Source organism: Lynx rufus, unplaced genomic scaffold (genome assembly GCF_022079265.1).
Source record: "Lynx rufus isolate CCGP_SWC_20201006 ecotype Redwood Valley unplaced genomic scaffold, mLynRuf1.p SCAF_2, whole genome shotgun sequence".
Taxonomy (NCBI): Eukaryota; Metazoa; Chordata; class Mammalia; order Carnivora; family Felidae; genus Lynx; species Lynx rufus.
In genome coordinates, this window is record NW_025814834.1 from 30,234,779 (window position 1) to 30,253,577 (window position 18,799).

At 46.2% G+C, this 18,799-nt stretch overlaps 1 protein-coding gene across 3 annotated transcripts in view; it reads right to left on the reverse strand.

The window, feature by feature from the left end:
• Positions 1-1,631: 1,631 nt before the first annotated feature.
• NRP2 (neuropilin 2) overlaps positions 1,632-18,799 on the reverse strand; it is a 116,497-nt gene continuing 99,329 nt past the window's right edge. For 2 of the 3 annotated variants that reach the window (XM_047082171.1, XM_047082170.1), the window contains exons 16-17: positions 7,526-7,576; positions 1,632-4,919 (exon numbers count right to left, since the gene is read on the reverse strand). In XM_047082171.1, coding sequence (XP_046938127.1) covers positions 4,615-4,919; positions 7,526-7,576 — 356 coding nt within the window. In that variant the 3' untranslated portion in view covers positions 1,632-4,614. The remainder of the gene's footprint in view (positions 4,920-7,525; positions 7,577-18,799) is intronic. The other variant, XM_047082172.1, reaches the window with a different exon arrangement.

Below are 18,799 nucleotides of genomic sequence, written 5' to 3' on the forward strand. Positions count from 1 at the left end.
CCTTACCGGCCAGTGAAGAATGGCAAGGGGTGGTGGTGGGGGTCAGGGTGAGGAGCTGTCTTTTCTCTAAATTAAGGAAGGCCAAAGGGTGATACAGATCAGAGAGCATCTCCCCACTGTGCCTTAAAGGATCTTACCCGGCTCCCCGGCCTCTTCTCCATGCCTTTCCCCCCTCACGATCCTGCTTTTAACCAACCATTGCTTTGTGTTCCTAGGGGGCGCAGCAAACTCTTTCCCACAGCAGGGATCTCTCAGTGCTGTTCCTTCAATTTGGAAAGCTTCTCCCAGGCACTTGGCTGAGCTGACTCCTCCCCGTCAATTCAGGTTTTAGCTTAAATATTACCTCCTCAGAGGCCTTTTCTGACCACCCAGTTAGTGGGAGTGACCTTAGTGATTTTTAAAAGGGAGTTCTAAAGAGATATATTGTATTAGATTTCAGATTCATTAGATTTCATTATGATAAGTGTTGTTGACTCTAAAATTAGACAGTTTTATGTAATTACTGCAAATCCTATAACATCAGTAATAAAGAGCCGTGTTTTGCAAATACAAACTCAAGTAACACAAATATTACACCTTCAATGTCTAGTAATTTTCCATCAGAGCCACCGGTTTATTGCTTTTACATAACCAGTCCTTATTCTATGTGTTTGGCTATTTGCTTTCTGTCCCCTTCACTGGAGTGTAGGCTCCAAGAGCTTATAGAATCAGGAAATACTCAAAAACATTTCCTGAGTAAATGATTGAACCAAATTTCCTTTCCAGGGTGAATACAGTCTCAGGATGGGGGGTGGCAAATTTGTCTTGTGGAGTCTCCCATTTATGTGTCTGTGGGAAGTTCATGGTACAGCTTCTCCCTCCTCCTTCCCTGGGACCTGGTACTGCCTAGAGGTGAACTCAACCTCCTAATTTAGCTTTCCCTGGCCAAAGTCTAGTTTGCTTTGAATCCAATAACCCATCGTTGAAAAGATCCCTGACCATTTTGGGAGGCCAGGCTACTTTGCCTTTCTCTGAGACCAGACGTTCTTAAACTTGAAAGTGTCCCAGAACCCCCTGGAAGGGCTGTTAAAACACAGGATCCCTAGGCCCTCGTCCCAGAGTGTTTTAATCAGTAGATCTGGAGTGGAGCCCAAGAATGTACAACTCTGACAAGTTCTCAAGTGATGCTAATCCGCTGGTCCACACTTTGAGGAGCAGTGTCACAGACCTTAAAATCAGCACAGATGTTGACAAGCTAATGTTTGACCAGGAAGAAGCAGCGAAGAGTCAAAAGTTGCAGGGGATTGGCAATATCTTGGGGGCGAGGGGGGGGGTTGACAGGGATCATAGTCTTGGAACTTTACTGGGCAAGCCTTTGAGTTAAAGTAGCTGACCTGTCCAGGTAGCCCATTCCCCATCCCCATCTTTCACTTTATAAAAAGCCAGCCAATCGACCTACTAACTCCATAAGAAGTGTTTAGAAACATTGTCCTAGGAGAATGACAAACCATCCTGGTTTGGCTGGGATTGAGAGGTTTCCAGGGACATAAGATTTTCAGTACTAACACCAGGGGAAGCCTTGGGCAAACTGGGATGCTTTGGTCATGCTCAATCCAAGTCTCTTTGTCTCCGATAAAAAATACGCAGAAAAATATCTCTGGTATAATGTTTATTTAAATAGCAATCTTAAAAAGGCTTTATACAAATCATATAAACACAGTTTGACCTTGTCGTTTATTTTTTACATTGAAGAATCACAGTAAAAGCTCTCAAGTTCCCATGATCTGGCTCAGCCAGCGAATGGTCGAATACCTTTAGCTGCAAACTCTGGAAAAGTTAATCTTCTGTGTGACAGCTTAACCTTTCCCTTTGTGTTCTTGTATTCATGCTCATTCCTCGGACCCTCAACCCTGTCAACTCCCCATCCCCGCCCAAGAGAGAAAGCAACCCTGTGGCCCTGTTGACTGCCTAGTCCGGGAGAGCGTGGAGGTAATGTGTCATTCAGTACAAGGCAAAAAAGGAGATCAATACTGTGAGTTGGGTTTCCCAAAGGGAACGATTCAAGGAGACGGGTCAGCTAGCCTACCTGCAGATAGAGAAAACAAGTGCACCAGGGTGCCCCCTGGCCGAGTTAGAATCAGGCCCCACTGTCTTTCTGTCTTAGGACAGCCCAGCCTCTGGTGTTGCTGAGGTATCTACATGCAACCCCGGATGGCCAGCTTTCCTTTAGCAGGGCCCACCCAGGGCCTCAAACCAGCCAATGGTGAGTATGGTTCGAGGACTGGGAGAGGGATGCAGGTTGGGTTGTGGGTAACTTAGAGGCAAACTGCAGGCCGAAGACAGGGCTGGTCTTTGGGGAACTGTACAATGGCCCGCTGAGCATGAGTGGGCCAGGACCCCCAGGGTAGGCTTTTGAACTTCTCTTCTTCTGCAGGCAACTTCTGGAAATCCCTAGGACTTGCTAGCTTCCCGAACACTGAGCTACGTGGGAAGGCGAAGAGGAGGGTGGGCTAATGAAAAACTTGCTTCTGCTGCATGCCCAGCTCGGTGGGGGGGGGGGGGTCCTAAAGCTAAGCCCTTGGGCTTGACAGCTTTACTTTTCACCTCTAACTACCACTGTGCCAACGAGTGCGAGATCAGCGGTGACACTCGGGCCCTAGGTCAAAGTCACAACAACATCACTGAGTCCCACGTGACCATTCACATACACAGTAGATACAGAGAACTCAAAGGCTCGCAAAGACACACATATATGAATAAATAGCTGTCGGTTTGGACTCTCCCTCTCTGCATACAAAACACTGTGACATTACCATTTGAACTAGTATTTCCGTAAGTTAACATGTAAGGGAATCAGCCAGTCCCATTCACCCTTTCCCTTTCACCTGGGTAGGAGACAAATGAACTTGTGGGTGACCATAGCAGCAAAAATGGTCTGACAGTTTACCACTGATAAGCAATGGGCTGGGCATACTGGTGGGGTTTCAAAGGTATTTCCAGCACACAGGCAATCTTTAGGCATTACTACAAAATCAAGATTTGGATCTTGACGCGGACAATCTTATCCTTCACACGGTTTTTCTGATGCCTCCCCTTCTAGAGTAGCTGAGAGTCATCGAGGGCTATGACTGCGCCTCGGGAAGCAGGGCTCAATCCATTAGTAGGATCAGCGGTGAGTTGGGGGAGCTGGCAGTGGGGCCACAGGGGTTAGGGAAGAAGGGATGCCTTACTTAGAGGATACTCACTGATTTCTACATAGAGGGAAAATACAGTTTCTTCATTGTTTCAAGGCACTTAATAAAAAATACATAAAGTGTGTGTGTGTGTGTGTGTGTGTGTGACCTAAGAGAGACCTAAGAACATAGGTCTCTCTGGGGTTGAAGCAGTGTTGTTAGTGTTTTGGTCCTTGCATACTTCTGGCTCAAATCAGCTCACGTACATCCTACCTGCCTCTCCTGAAAGTTTGTAAACCCCGAGGAATAGTCAATGTTTACTAGCCTATAGGAGAGACTGATTCATCAAAACGTCTCTGTACAGTCTGCTTAGCCTTGGCTATGACATGATCACAGAGGTTGGATTTCCTTTTCCCTCTCCACTGTTCTCCTTTCCGTCCAGTGGTCTCCAGTTACATTTCACTGGGGGAAAAACATACTAACAGCCTGTATTTGCCACCCCATCTCTGAGAGTATCAAACAATGCTATGCCTTGGGGATGAGACGCCCGACAAATGGGCGCACGTGTGTGTGTGTGTGTGCACGCGTGTGTGTGTATGTTTTAGAAGAGCAAGGAGGAGGGTAAAGAAAAAGTAAAACCACCACCAGAGGCCCCACGAAGTAGCCTCACAGCCACAAATTCTAGGTCTAGATGTAATGAATGGCTCCTAGTCGCAAAGCACATTAAGGCTTGTCCGCTTCTAACATGGAGGTGCTTCTGTGGATTTCTGACGTGTGAAGTTTCCTTTCTGGTTTGTTTTAAATCGCATATAAGAAAGAGCTATTCATGCTGACCCTAAAATGGCAATTTTCCCCTGGATAAAAAAAGTTAAAGGCAACAACATCCTACTTAAATGCTAGGACTGGAAACGGCAGCTTGTAGGGTTGGCTGGCCTGAACCTACACAGCAAATCCCGTAAAGTCGTAAAACGATCAGAGGACAGGATAAGTTGGACGGCTTTTTTTTTTTTTTTTCCTAAAGATGAAAAGTCTGAAAAGACCTTTTGCTTTTCAAGTGTTGATTAGAAAGAGGAAGCAGAGTACCATGACCGCCACTCTGCTTCTATCCTGGAAAAGTCATTCTCCTCTTCTGCCTCTTTGAGTTGCTCACAGACCAAAGAAATAAAATATAATAACAACAAACTCACAAACGAAATAGAACTGTGACCCCCAAAGAGATGAGCTCCCGTCTTAGTCCCAGCAACGACTCAGCCACCGCGCTTCTAGGTGGGTTGTAACCCCCTTCGCAGCTGCATCGCCCTGCCTCCCTCTACTCGTCTGTCTGTTCTGTCCACACCTGCGGTATTCTGGATCGGTTTGATCGAGATTATGGCATTCAGTTTCCAAAGGGAAAAAAAACATGTAATCTTCACTAGCCCCTCTTGCTGGAATGAAGCGTCAGATGTGATTTGGGTGCAATCCGTCATGCCTCGGAGCAGCACTTCTGGTGGTTCATCTTGACCTTGTGCTTGAGGCCGTCGTAGAGCTCAAAGTTGTAGTTCTCCAGCGTGGTGCAGCTGCGGGAGCTCAGCCCTGAGTAGGAGCAGGTGCAGTAGAGCAGGAGCCCCGCACACGTGGCCCCCAGGAGGACGCCCAGGGAGCTCATGGCGATAATGGTGATGAGGATGGGATCCAATGTGTAGAGCCAGCTCTTTTCTTTGTCGGCCGAAGGGGCACCAGACCCTGAGGTCGGGGAAGAAGAGTTGCTCCAGTCCACCTCATACTCATCTGTGACATAAAGCATATGAGAATTGTGGGCACTGCCTCTTTCGAGGTGAAGTGAATGACACCCACCCCCCCCCCCCGCCCCAGCCCGGTGTAGAGGTTCTTCAGGGCACAAGGACAAGCAGGGGGACCCTGAAAGTGCACTGGCTGGCGTCAAAGCCCAGCCTCACCAGGTCTTTGCTGTGTGACTTTGGGCAAGTTGCTTAACCTCTCTGCCTGTGTCTTCCCATCTATAAAACAGGGATACTGTTAAGGCTGCCTTTACTGGGTTGCTAGGAGGATTAAATGAATTAATAATTGTAAAGTGCTTGGTGTCCAGCACATAGCTAGCACTAAGTATTTGATATTTAAATAATTTGACTCCGACTAGGTAAGCTCAGATTTTGATAAAAGCTTCAGGGTGCCTTTGGGACACTGGGGTGGTCCCGTGATCTGGGCACGCTTCTTTCTTTGCCTCCTCACCCCCCACGTCCACTTGCTTCAAGTTCAACCAAAGGACAGACAGGCTGAGACTATTTTCACACGACAAGTTTCCCAATTTAGTATTACTGGCCATCTGAGCAGCAGACTTTTTTCAAGCCACCACACTCACTTGACATACACCTTACCTTACTGTTACGGGTTGAATTATGTCCCCCATATGTTCATATGTTGAAGTTCTAACCCCTAGTACCTCCGAATGTGACTTTATTTGTAGATAAGGGCCTTGAATTTTTTTAAAGTAGGCTTTACACCCCGCGTGGAGCCCAACGCAGGGCTTAAACTCATGGCCCCGAGACTAAGACCTGAGCTGAGATCAAGAGTTGGATGCTTAACTGACTGAGCCACTGAGGCACCCCTGGAGATAAGGTCTTTATAGAAATAATCAACTTTAAATGAGGTCTTTAGGGTGGGCCCTAATCTAATACGGATAGTGTCCTTATAAAAGGGGGAAATTTGGAGGCAGACACAGGTGGGACATTGCCTTGAAAACATGGAGATGACCATCTACAAGCCAGTGAGAAAGGCCTGGAACAGATCCTTCCTTCCCTCATGGTCCTCAGAAGGAACCGGGCCTGCTGAGCCCTTGATCTTGGACTACTAGCCTCCAGAAAGGTGAGAAAATAAATTTCTGTTGTTTAAGACCCCCAGTTTGTGGTACTTTGTTACAGCAGCCCTAGAAGACTAATACACTTATTATTTCCATAGTGTGGCCAAGGCATGACCACATCCACAGCTCATTTTGTAAGATTTCCTAATAATTCCACGAAGAAGACAGGGTACTATTATAATTTTTTAACAGGTGAAGAAACTCAGGGGCACCTGGGTGGCTCAGTTGGTTAAGTGTCCGACTCTTGATCTCAGCTCAGGTCATGATCTCACAATTCATGAAATCGAGCCCCGTGACCAGCTCCATGCTGACAGGCAGTGCCTGCTTGGGATTCTCTCTCTCTCTCTCTCTCTCTCTCTCTGCCTCTCCTCCCCACCTCCCATTCTCAAAAAAAAAAAAAAAAAAAAAAAAGAAAAGAAAAAGAAAAAGAAAAAAGAAAGATGAAGAAACTCAGGTTTTTAAGAAATTAGGTGACCAGATAACTCACTTGAGGTTCCAGACTTAGCAAGCAGTTAAACCAGGAATAGGAATCCGGCTTTCTGTATCCTTATCCCCTGCTCTCTGTACCCATCATAGTGCCTCTTGCTGCTACACCTACTGTGGCCTCTCCTTTTAGGCCAGTTCCACAGCTTTGCCCATAAAAGGAGCGTTAGACGGGGTTTCGCAGGGAGAGTCTGCATTGAGTTAACAAGGTGCTGTTTGGGTTAGTCACTCTGTTTCTATAACTACACTTGAAGTGTTTGATTAAGGTCGGGTTAAAAGCAGCTGTTCTATAAACAGCTCTTCTTAAATGCATCAATCTTGGTCTAAAGTTGTTCTTTGAGAGGAACTGTGGTGATCTCTCTTGCAGATCAACTCTGGCGCTCAGAGAAGCCCAGACAGACATGTGCTGCTCTGAGTCGAGGGGAGAAATTATATCTACATGTTTGCTCGGCGGCCCTCCAGTCAGGGCTCTTGCTTTATCCTCTTGAAGTATGTGTATTTGAAGTGGGAGAATAGAACTTGGACTAAATACAAGATGGGCATTGTAGAAAAGAAACCTAAATCTGGCAATGGGCCCCAACTTGGAGTCTTGGATAGTGTGAGAAAGGCTCCCCCCCAAGCCAGGGAACAGGAAACCACAGAAAGCCTAGGAGAATATTCACATTTATACTCATTTACTCAGGTCCTTTTTGGGAAGAGGTCAATGGGTTCAAGCAGCAACACATTTAGAAGAGCCTTGCTTTTACTTCTAAAGGGTTTATCCAGATTTGAAGTCCATCAATGTCGAAAGTTGCCTGAAGTAGGGGACCTGTTTCAGATTAGGCAGAAGGAACTCAATAAACTTTCCAAATTTCTAAATTTGACCTTGACAAAGCAATTGATGGTTTCTTCACTGCTCTCTGGATTCTTTTCCCTTCTATTTCTGATTGGTAGTTCTAAATTTTGGCCTTCTCATACCCCAGGCATTATTTTTGTTGACATCTTTATAACCAAACCTGAATTTCATGATGATCTGCTAAATCATAGCAATACTCACCATCAATTTCATCTTCATAGCCCTCTCTTCCGTGTATTTCTGGAATGTCTACTATAATGAAAAAGAAAACAAACAAATCAAGTTATAACAAGTTCTATTGCCATGGTTAACAGGCAGAGATGCAGCCTTTCTGAGAGTGACTCCCCAGTACAGTGGGCAGCTAAAGAATCACATCTGCTTCTAGATCATTTAGTATGTACATTACTGGATTCTTTTCCCTTCAAATGATTTGTCTTTATTGCCAACAGCAACCAGAAGAACAGAAACAAAAAAGGTCTTTAGCTCCAAATAACTCCTCACTTGTGTTGTGGTAATGACTGTAGTTCATTGCCATTATAGGTCTGCATTTATCCAAGGTAACTTGGATGGCATGCCCATCATCAGTTGCTACAACTGTGATGTTTATTTAGTGTAATGGACCCTCCTCATATGCATGCACGTAAGTAGACATATCCTATAAGGGTCTTTCTCCTCTGGCTTTCAAATAAACGTATGGTAATTCAACAAAGTCACATTTCATCATTATATGTTTTCATGTAGAAGTAGGACTGGAAAGAATGTCATAATGCCTGTCCAGCTCCACGTATCTGTGCTAATATCTCTTGTCTTTCCTTCTCAGTTTACTTTTCCACTGGTTTTCTTTATGGCTTAGAATAGGTCAAACGTGGGCATCTAATCTGACTAGCCCAGGCTTGAAAAGAGCTAAATTAATTTATTGTGGATTTTCTCCAGTATTATCACTGTCTATCCTTTTCTTTTTTTATGATAATTTGGGGGGGGGATGTGGGAAAGACAGTCTCTCTATTCACTATGCTGTCCATCTTACAGAAATCAGAGCCAATGAAAATTACTGGTCTAAAATGGCAAAACATCAACAAAGAGAATCAAATATGTGGTGATTTATCATTTCTTTGTTTCTCACAGGTTAATTATGCCTGCCCTGGCTGTCAGCTTAAGATGGCGTTAGCAAGTGTATGGACACGTTAGGAGTTACATTGAACCCCAAGTCAGGTGCACAACCTTGAGGTCAGCACTATAAACCGATACCCCAAAATTCAGGCTTAAGTCAAAACCAAATCCCAAACAGCTAATACTATCAAACAAGAGGAAGAGAAGAACTTCACACTGGCCTGAACTTTCCCTCATCAGCACATCTCAGGGAAGATCTACTTGACCATGACATGAACTGAGGATTGATCTATCGCCACCACACTTGAAATTCAGTCTTTTCCTGGAAGCAGTGATTTTAGTCATGTTAGATAGAAGTCTTCCTCATCCTGGCCAGAGTGCTAAAGCACATTTTGATCCCCCTGGTCGTTAGTAAGGGATGCAACAAAACAACTTGCCAGGACCCCACTTGAAAGGATCAATGCCATGTGGCACTAATTTGCCATAAATCCAGCCTGTTTCTGGCATGTTTATAGCACAGCAACTGGCACCTGCAGGTCACAACAGCTTCCCCACCTCAATGCCCATCCCCTGCATTATTCTCCAGGACCCTACAATGCAGGCTGTTTCCTTGGAATGAAGATGTGAATATGAATCAACAAGAGGCAAGAGGTATCTGTCATAGGGATCAAACTGAGCTTGTGAAAGTCAATCTGGAGATTTTTTTTTAACCTTGTGAAAAAACAAACAAACAAACAAACAAACATGGAAAAAAGCATCACATTTCCATCCACTAATCGTTTTGATGGGATGCTCATATGTCTTAACACCTTCACGGTTAAGAGATGCAGAACATTGGATAAGAATATGCGAATCAGCCTAGTACAAAAACTGTGGGGCTCTTGCCAGTGACTTTTGGGCCAAATCCTGTTCTTGCTTTTAGGGATTTGGTCTCTGCCAAGGATGTGACAGATTCTTGGAGGCTAGAATGCCATTTTGCTCCATCTCACACCCTCAGGGAAGAACTCTTAGGACACTATTGACCGTGGCTGGAAAGGAGTAGATGTGGCATTGATCTTAAAGAAAAAGGGGTAAAAGGATGGTAATGAGTATGAGTACATTTTGCCCCAGGAGATCACAGCCTCTTGCCTCTGGAGGTGGAGGACTGGATGAGATGACCTCCCAAGAATCGGTCCATTTCTAAGGTTCTATGTAATTGATTGCTTAGATGGGCCGAGATTTCTGCACCTGGTGAATCAAAGGCTACCTAAGGTGAAGAAGAACACTTTAGAGGCTTGACTTGGCTTTTTGTATAATCACTGCTCCCAGGAGTTTGGGTGAGTGGGAAGGGTCAACAAAAGGATAAGTTAATCAACATTTTCAAAAGCGCATCTGTTCATCAAGCCTTAAAGAAAGAATGGCACACTAGGGAAAACCCAAATAAAGGGAACATTTGTACAAAAAAGCAATTTGCTTTGAGAGCAATTTTCTCTAGTCCTTGTTATTATTCTTGATATCTGTGATTAAGAGCTTTCTTTCTTAAAAGCCCCATTGCTCTTCATGGGCCGCCTTCCTTTTCTGTTAAGCCCAATAGGTAAACCTCACCTTGTTTCCTCAGGATGCTGGTAGGAAGGAGTATGACTCTCCCACCAGGTGCCTGTAGTTCTAGCAAGACAAGGCAAGGGCGGAGAGGGGGAGAAATGATGAGCTCGAGGCACAGAGTAGAGGTAGCACCTCCCTGATAGCAAAAGATAGCACAAGCATGTAGGGACCAGGGACCCTGAACCGAATTGAATTTCTCTTTTTTTTGTCATGAGGACAAACTTGGAGAAGACCTTCCAGGACCCTGGTTTAGTGAGTGGGTGTGTCTATGCCTAATGGACGGACAAGGGCGAGTGGAATGGGCCACACCTCTAGGATCACACAGATCTGGAAAGGATCTTACCACCCACATGACTTCCACTTTCACCCTTTGTGCTCATATGACCCTATTTCCTCTGGGGCCCTGTATGGACTCAGTCTCAGCCAGTTTGACTCCAAAGCCTGAATTCTGACTCTTCAGCACTGCGTGAGGGCCAGAGGTGACCTCTCACCTCCACCCAGGTCTGCCTCCAAGTTCTCTGGGTATAGGCAGGACACTGCATCTATCAGCGTATAATTACCACCTTATTCTAACAGTAAAAACGGGCCTGCCTTGTCTCGGATCCTAGTTGACTGGATATATGCTCTCTGGCTCTTTGCCTGCATCGCTCTCCAGACACTTTGATGGGAACTCAGGAGGACTTCTCATGAATGGGAAAATACGGTCTGAAATTTGAAGCTCATGTTTTCCGTGATAGGCGTGACTCAGAGGGGGAAGGCTGATTTGCCTTCTTCTTCCAAGGGTAGTCTTCATTACCCAACCAGTCAACCGATCCTTACTTATGAAAGAGGTTTACAAAGTGCCCAGGAGCCACACTGGGTTTTTGGAAAAATGAAGATGGATGGGACCAGGTGTCTACAGTCAAGGCCCCTCAGCATGGTCGGGAAGCAAAGACTTGTCCATGACAAAACAGTATAAAAGAACGTGGGGGCTTGTAGACGGGACTCTAAGTGCTGCTGGCATCCAGGGTAAGGATTGGGCACATGAAGCCAGGCCACTGCCAGGAAGGAAAGCATTCGAGTGGGGAGGAGGGTGCTTCAGAAGAGAGGCTGCTGCACTGTGGCTGTTGGTGAGTTCGAGCTCCTTTATCCGTTTGATGGACAGGAATGGCTTCGAACGTGGCACCTGAGCCTTTTTACTCATATACTGATCCCTTGGTTTTTGGCTTGAATTCGCTTTTGTCTGCTCCATCAAGGAATTCAAAGAGATGGCCAGGCCTGGCCACATATCTTCCACCTGGATTTCCCTACATGAGAGTCAGGTTTCTGCGCCTCTCCTCCACCAGCTGCTGTGAGCCAGCACAGTGAAAGGAAGAAGTAAACTCATGAAGGACTGGAACGGAGTTTACTAGAGTTTAAGTAAGCAAGTGAGCAGACTCACCACTACTTAAAAAACAAACAACCTAATTCAACAAAACCTGGTCATTTTCATATTGTCATCAAAGCCTCAGGCTGCAAAGTCCCGTTTCCCCAGGAGTCCCTTCCCTTAGCACCGTCAAGAGGTGGGTGAGGTACACAGTGGAGAGTGATTCAAGGTCTTAGTCCATCTCCTATAGTCCTGATTTTTCAGGGCAAGAGGCCCAGAGGGGCTAGTTATTAAAACACTCACTGACTGTTCCAGAACTCCTTCCACCCTAGAAGAGTCACGTATTTTCAAGTGTCTTTGTCAGTAAATTGCAACACTATGGCACAAAAGGTTAACGGCCATACCCAGTCATAAACCGAACCTACTCTAAGGAGCTATGTTTTCCCTGTGGGGTCTGGAACACTGCCTGGTGGTGTCAGACCACACATGTTATGCAGGAGAAACACCCCCAGACACTCAACCTGCAGCTGGGGGATTCCCCACCGAGCATGATTTATGTCTCAAAGAGGAATGCTCTCTCCCAGTCTTGGCTTCCCATTCTCTCCTTCCCCACTTTACACGCAACTGCCTGTGCGCGTGCACCCCCCCCCCCACTTTATCTATCTTCCTCTCTCCTTCATTTTCTTCCATTTTTTTCCCTCTTAAATTAAGATCCTTTGGTGTTAAACTGCTTTTCTGCAATTACTCTCAGAAAAATTTCGACCTTCCCTTTCACCACTACTGCTATGCTGTGGTCTACCGCGAGTGTATCAGCGCGGGTGTTGTTCTGTTTACTTTCTGCATCATAAAAGGAGCTTCGCAAGACTGCTGGGAAGTGAAAAGCCTGCCCCAAACCACTGGCTACTTTCAGATAAATCATTGAGGACAGTCCATTCCTGGGCCATTTGCATGGAGATCATCTCAGGACACCAAAATACACTGGTTTTCTTTGAAGAGTCCCTTCCACGTGAACTCCGAGCAGTGGAGTAAGAAGCCTGGTTGAAGCTGATGACAGATTAGTGAGCCAGAGGGTGTAGCAGAGACCCTCTAGGAACCGTGTAGTGTCAGCCCTGCTCTCTGTCTGAAGGAAAGGAGCATGGGATTTGGAGGAGCACTGCACTGGGAACAGGTTGCCTACTTCTCATCTGAGCTCCGCTATCCACCGCGGGTATGAGAGCCTGGGCGAGTCATTGACCCTCTGAGTCTCAGTTTGCTCCTCTGAAAGTAACCACTCATGTTCTTCCCTGCTCTAGTCTTCTACGTCTTATGGGAAGAAAATGAGAAAGGTCTGAGGGCCCTTCTGATGAGGGCACTCTCAAGAGGCTGCTGGTTGAGGTAGACAAGGTGACCCCCATAGAAAAGAACCCCACTCTGCTCACCACCCCAGTCTTCACCCCAGGTCTGTCTTCTCCTAGGTTGTTGCTCCCCGAAGTCAGCCGCCTTAAGGTGTGTGTGGAAAGAGAAGACCGCGAAACAGACAGGTAAAGGGAAGCTGTGAGATCCCATGTTTCCAATACTGGTTCATTTGCCTTAGAAATCAGCCCTGCGAACTGGCAATTGAAAAAGTAGTGGGTAAATTGTGCCCCGAGTTTTAAACTTCCACCTTAACGGAAGCCAGGCTGATAAAACCAACCTTAACGTGGCCACTTAACCCACCAAAGTGCAACCAGCCTTCAAAGCAAGGATTGAAGAGTCTCTTACACCCAGAAAATCATTGAAATCACTCATTTTCACAGGCACAGGTGTCACCGCTTCTATTTTAAAGAGAATGAAATTGAAGAAGGAGGGTAGAAAAATGCAGTAAGTCATTGAACAAATCAGTGCTAAGGCGAGTAAGCCACATTTTCGACACCTAGTTTAGGGCTGTGATTTATGTGGGATAAGCTCTTGGCTACTTAGAACCCTTGCTGAATTTGATTCCAAGTTCTTGAAACCCCTGAGCCAGCTAAATCACCGGACTGTTCAGATGGGAGTAGTCTTTAGAAAATTCTCTCAGCCATTTCGTTTTGATCCCAGCAGGAGATGTAACCCTGAGACTGAAATAAATGAGAAATAACGAAAGACTAGGAGATATTTCTTGGCCTTTTGCAGTGTTTAATTCAGTTTAACATTTAGTTTTGGCTGAAGGCTCCCCCACCCCGCCCCACCCCACCACCTTAATTTCCCTAATTCAGTTTGTTCATCCCCAGTTGCTACAGGAGCCAAAAGTTCAGATGTTGATGAAAGCTATGCCAAGCTCCTCCATTAGAGAGTCAGGGTACTTGAGAGCCATTTATCCCTTGCTGGGTTTGGCTTGAGTTGAGAAACACCACCAGAAGATCCTTTATCATGGGTTTTTATCTCTTGGGCTTAGAGCCAAATATATGCAAAGTCATGGAAAAAAATATTTTTTGGAGTTTTCAAATGGTTTCGAGCTGGAAAGCACAGGTTTGAGATATCTGGAGTCTGAACTTGAATTTAGCCATTATTTTCTATTATTTTTAGTTGAATAACTAGATGGAAACACTAAAAAGGGTTGGAAATACCAACTGCAAATGAGAAAGCTGTGAAATGACCTAATAATATTTTCAAGTGTGGAGGCGGATGAGCAGCTGAGGCCAGAATGGCTCCACTGAGCCACAACGATGATGTGAAAATAAGAAAAATGCAGCCAGAGAAATATTTAGCTATAAAGATGGGATTCAGAACTGTGCAGGTTGGAAACACCCAGCAATGATGATGGAGGAACATTCTGGACTCTCTCCTCCACCCTAGGTCTTTGAAAAATCAGAGATTTTCTTCATAAGTATCAGTAGATACGTCAAAACAACAAGAAATAGATACGTGAACAAAAAGAAATTCTTCTTTTGTTGGCTACCTTCTCCGAGTATGAAGGTGCGAAAACCCTAAAATTTCAGGGAAATTCTCACATGTTCACATTTCAGAGAGCTCGCCCAGCGGACTTTGACATTTCTTCTCTCCTCCAATCCTGATACTCAGGAAGTGTGCATGATGGGAACACCACTCAGGTGGAGTAGTTTCCTACCTCTTGGGTGAGTGAAAGAATGGCGTCAAAGAAACAAAACCACATTCGCTTCCACTGTGAAAAAGAGATGTCTTGTCAAAGCCTCCCCTCATATTCTGTAAGGCCCTGAAAAAATGCCCTATGTATCTCACCAAGTAAGCTTGCTCTACTTAAAAGGTGGGCTCTACTTCAGAACACAAGAATGAACAACACTGTGGTAAGAGGTTCGGGGTTCCAAAAAGGAACCTGTCTCTATCCACTCAATAGGTGATTTTCCCCAGAAGCTTGCTGTTATCCCAGGTCTGTAATTATAACATAAGAGAATAATTTGGTCTCTAGTAAGAACACAACTACTTGGAGGAAAGTAACCAATTGAGCTTTCGTTTGAGGGAATCCGCCCCCCAACTTCTCTGGGAAAGAGTTTGATGAAGGGGTGGAGGTGGGGAGCAACTATGAGAATGACAGAGGAGAGGAGAAGGGGCCACTAGGAGAGGGGGTTGGTGCAGAAAGGAGAGCCTGGCAGTTGAAGACGAACGATATCTGGCACAAAGGCAGAGGGGTGGAGACAGGTCCTCCTTGGGGAAAGAGGAGGGGATGGAGTCCCCGTGGCGAATTGCAGAGCGAGACAGAGGACGGCGTCGTGGGTCTGGACTTCCTATGAACGCCATTATTGAGCTTACACCCTCGGTCTGCAGTTGGCCGAGGCTAATGAGGTGCTCTGGGTGGCTGCTTTTACCATCCATGTCGGCCCCCGCCTCGGTCCTAAGGCCCATCTTCCCGCCTCAGTGCCAACTGTTGGGAACTGCCCAGGAGAAGCGACGGGGAAGTCCACGCGGGCCTCCTTCTCCCAGCCCCTCGGTGGCAGTAAGGAAACACAAAGGGACGAGATGGTTCTTTAACGGCCTGTGCTAAAAGGCAGCCTCAGTAACTAGCAGGCTGGCTGGGAACAGGACTTCGGTCAAGGCCTCCCCCAGCTCAAAGCTTTCTCTGCACTGCCATCATTACTGGAGCTGGCTGCTCTCTGGCAAGTCACAGAACTCTAGCTGAGGCCCCGTGTTAATGAGTCCTGCCGCCCGACGACGAACGCTCTACTGCCGAAAGCCAAGACTTGGTATACTACCACTCCGGTTCTGGATCAGCGCCCTCGCTTAGGGGTATGTTAGTTCATGATCTCTAAAGAGTTCAATTTTGCACAATTACACACAGAAGACAAAACAAGGCGTGTGCGTGCGTGCGCGCGTGTGGGTGTGTTTGCAGTGACATATTCGAGTTCATCCATATGTCATGCTCATGCTGCTTTCTTTCCTGAACTTCCCCCCAGTTATCCACCTGAACCCCATGCCCAAGAGGCAGAAGTCCTGGGTTTTTGGCAGGGCGGAGAAAAAAGCCCACAAAGCCCACAAATGGCGGTAGACACTGTCCGTTATGCTCGGAGTCCAACTCCCATTACCAAGATCCCTTTGTCTTAGTGCACAGTAGAAGTCAGAAGAGTGCTCTTGGAGGAAAAGGTGTTTTGACCAAACAGGCCCCTTGCTTCTCTTCCGCTCGCCACTTGGGGCCAGCAGCTTTGCCTACGCACACACACCTCCCACTAGAAAACAACCTCGCCTCCTGGTCACTTTCCTTGGGTCCCAGCAGCCCTGGACCTCCTCGGAAGAAAGCCCGACGCCACCTTTTGGCCCGGAAAGCCTGCTGTCCTGGGGACCGAGGTGGGCGCTTTGGTCCTAAGGCCCCAAGGATTGGAGACTTTCCGTCGACACGTGGGCCCTACTCGCGGCTGCCGGAATATTTTAGTCTGCAGCACAATACTGTGCACTGACCTTAAAGGATGTTTTTTACATGAATTTTTTAGTAGGAAACATAAATAAATAACAGCAAGGCACAGTGCAGTCATTCTTTGAGGAAACCAAGGGGAACTCATTAATCATGGAGAACAGGGCTCTGCCTACAGAACCCAGGGATGGAATTAACCCCTGTACCACAGCTGCCACAGCTCTGGTGAGCTGCCACTTACAGTCAGGCCACATTCGCCACAAATTGACAGTTAAAAAAAAAAAAAAGTCCCTGCGATTAAAATTCCCTTCAGCTAAAACTATATAAAGTCTTCTCTTACAAGCGCTCCACCCACTCCAGGAGAGAGAGATAGCCCCAGAGATTACGTGGCCTGTGGCGATGTGGGAGGGGATAGAATCCAGGACGTCTGCTAGTTTGTGACTCTCTCAAATGGGGACAGGTTCACTGCAAAAGGTTAACCTCAGCCACTTGAAGCATCTGGTAAAATGAAGCGAGGCACACCATTTGGCCGACTCGTCCTATCGCAGAGAAACATGTGCGCAAAGATGCAGCCTCAAAGATGTTCATTGCAGTATTGTTTATAACAGAAAAAAAAAAAGGGAATTAAACGCAACCTGAATGCCCACCAGTAGGGGAGCAGTTAATAAACTAGGGTACAATATGGAATGCCATGCAAGAGTTAAACACGATGGGGTAATCTGGCAGTGGGTACTGACGTATTGTCAAGATTTTGTGAAACGAAAAGGAGAAAGTTGTCCGACAACGGAGCAAATGTTGTGATACCATTTATGCAAACAAAACCGAATCCCAACCAAACAGATCACATAACCGGACACAGACATACAGGTTTGTAAAGGTCTAAAGCAAGGCCTGGAAATATATACCTCAAGCTGTTTCTCGTGATTACTCTCTTTGGGGAAGAGAGTGGGACTGGTTAGCAATGAAATGGACTTCTGCTTCTTCCGTATTATGTACACATTTCCAGGATGTCGTTGTGTATAACTTGTAAGTTAAAAAAAAAAAAAAAAGCGAGAGAAACATCCAGCCGGTTATTATCCTAAAATTTCCCCCAACAACCTCTTTCAGGATCACTGACCACTCTGGTCCTAAGCCTCCAGAACAAGACGTTTGCCCCCTTCCGCCCCCAGGGTGATGCTAGAATGTCAGTTGCTGATTTTTCAAACAGCCTTTCCTATTCCTTGGTGCAGTGCCTGTGGGCATTTAGTCTTTTTGGGCTCTTGGAGGTCGGTGACGGCAAAGCCTAAGGACAATTAGAGTAGAATGATTGTGGGTCTCCTGCCCTCTGGGCTGTGGGGGGAAGGAGGAATGGTTTCTGCTGGCTGCCTGCAAGCACCTAGATTCTCCATTGAGCCACACTATGCTAAAAGGGGTTTGTTTCGTTCCTTGGCCATTCTTCACATCTTGCATCTCTACTGCGCTTAGGTCTGGGGCCAAACGGACTCCTCCACACGGTTACTGCAAGTGTATTCTGGCTGAGGCATGTGGCCTGACGCCTTTTGAGGGTGTAGGTTCCTGATTATATCTAACCTCTAGACATACTCCAGTGCACCTGATCTATGTCAGGCTTAATTAAGTCGCACACTATTCTTAGATTTTAATTTATTTACATAAGGCGATTCTTTGCTGACTCTGAGACCATCAGCTGGTGTTCCTCTCTCCCCTCCTTTTTCTCCGGTTGGATTTGTTTTGTGTTTTCTTTGGGCCATCACCGAAGGGGACGAAAGGCAAAGGACAGCTGGCAGAGCCCCAGTGATGTGCACAATTAAAGAGCGAAAGCAAGCCGCACCTACACCTTGGCTCGGATGTGTAGCCCACAACATGGACAAACCACAACTTAAAAATGAAGCTCTTTTCACCAAAGATTACAGAAAGGCCACAATGTTTGTGCAAAACAACTGCAAAGTCAGTGAAGAGGGGCGATGGACGCAGACGCCGTGCCGCAGCAGATCGGCTGGGCTTGGGTTATCTGGACTGGGAGGGTGCTGTCTTGCTTCAACAGCAAGAACACACATTTAAACCATCATAAAGGGCCAGGTGGGAGCCAAGGAAGACACACGGGGCCTTGACATCTGGTATTTATGATCCATGGAAACACAATGTCTGTAACATTTATGCTTGGGCTCGTTCTGAAATACCACACTGATAACAGTGCTGCACTTGACGCCTAAGATTAGAGTCCTAACAGTCGTTGCCCTTTTGGGGAAGAGAGAATGCTTCTAGAATTAGCCCTGGGACTAGAACCAAAGCAGGAAGAGCAACGATGAAATTCTCAACCATGGCTCTAAAAACAGGAACGCTAATGAAGCATAAGTGATGGCTGGTTTAATTTAGTCTGGCAAATTTGGCCCCAGGCCAGCTCAGGGAAGTGTTGACTGAGCCTGGGTATTTGCCTGAAATAAATACTTTGGAGAGGCTTTCATTTTATCCTTTACTAATGGGAACAAATGGCTTTAAGGAAAGCCAAAGATCATTTACACAAAATGGATAATTATACTTGTCATTAGAGGCACAAACAATGCTCTCATCATGGACATTCTACTCTATTCTCTGGCATAGGACAGACAGTGACATCTATACTGAG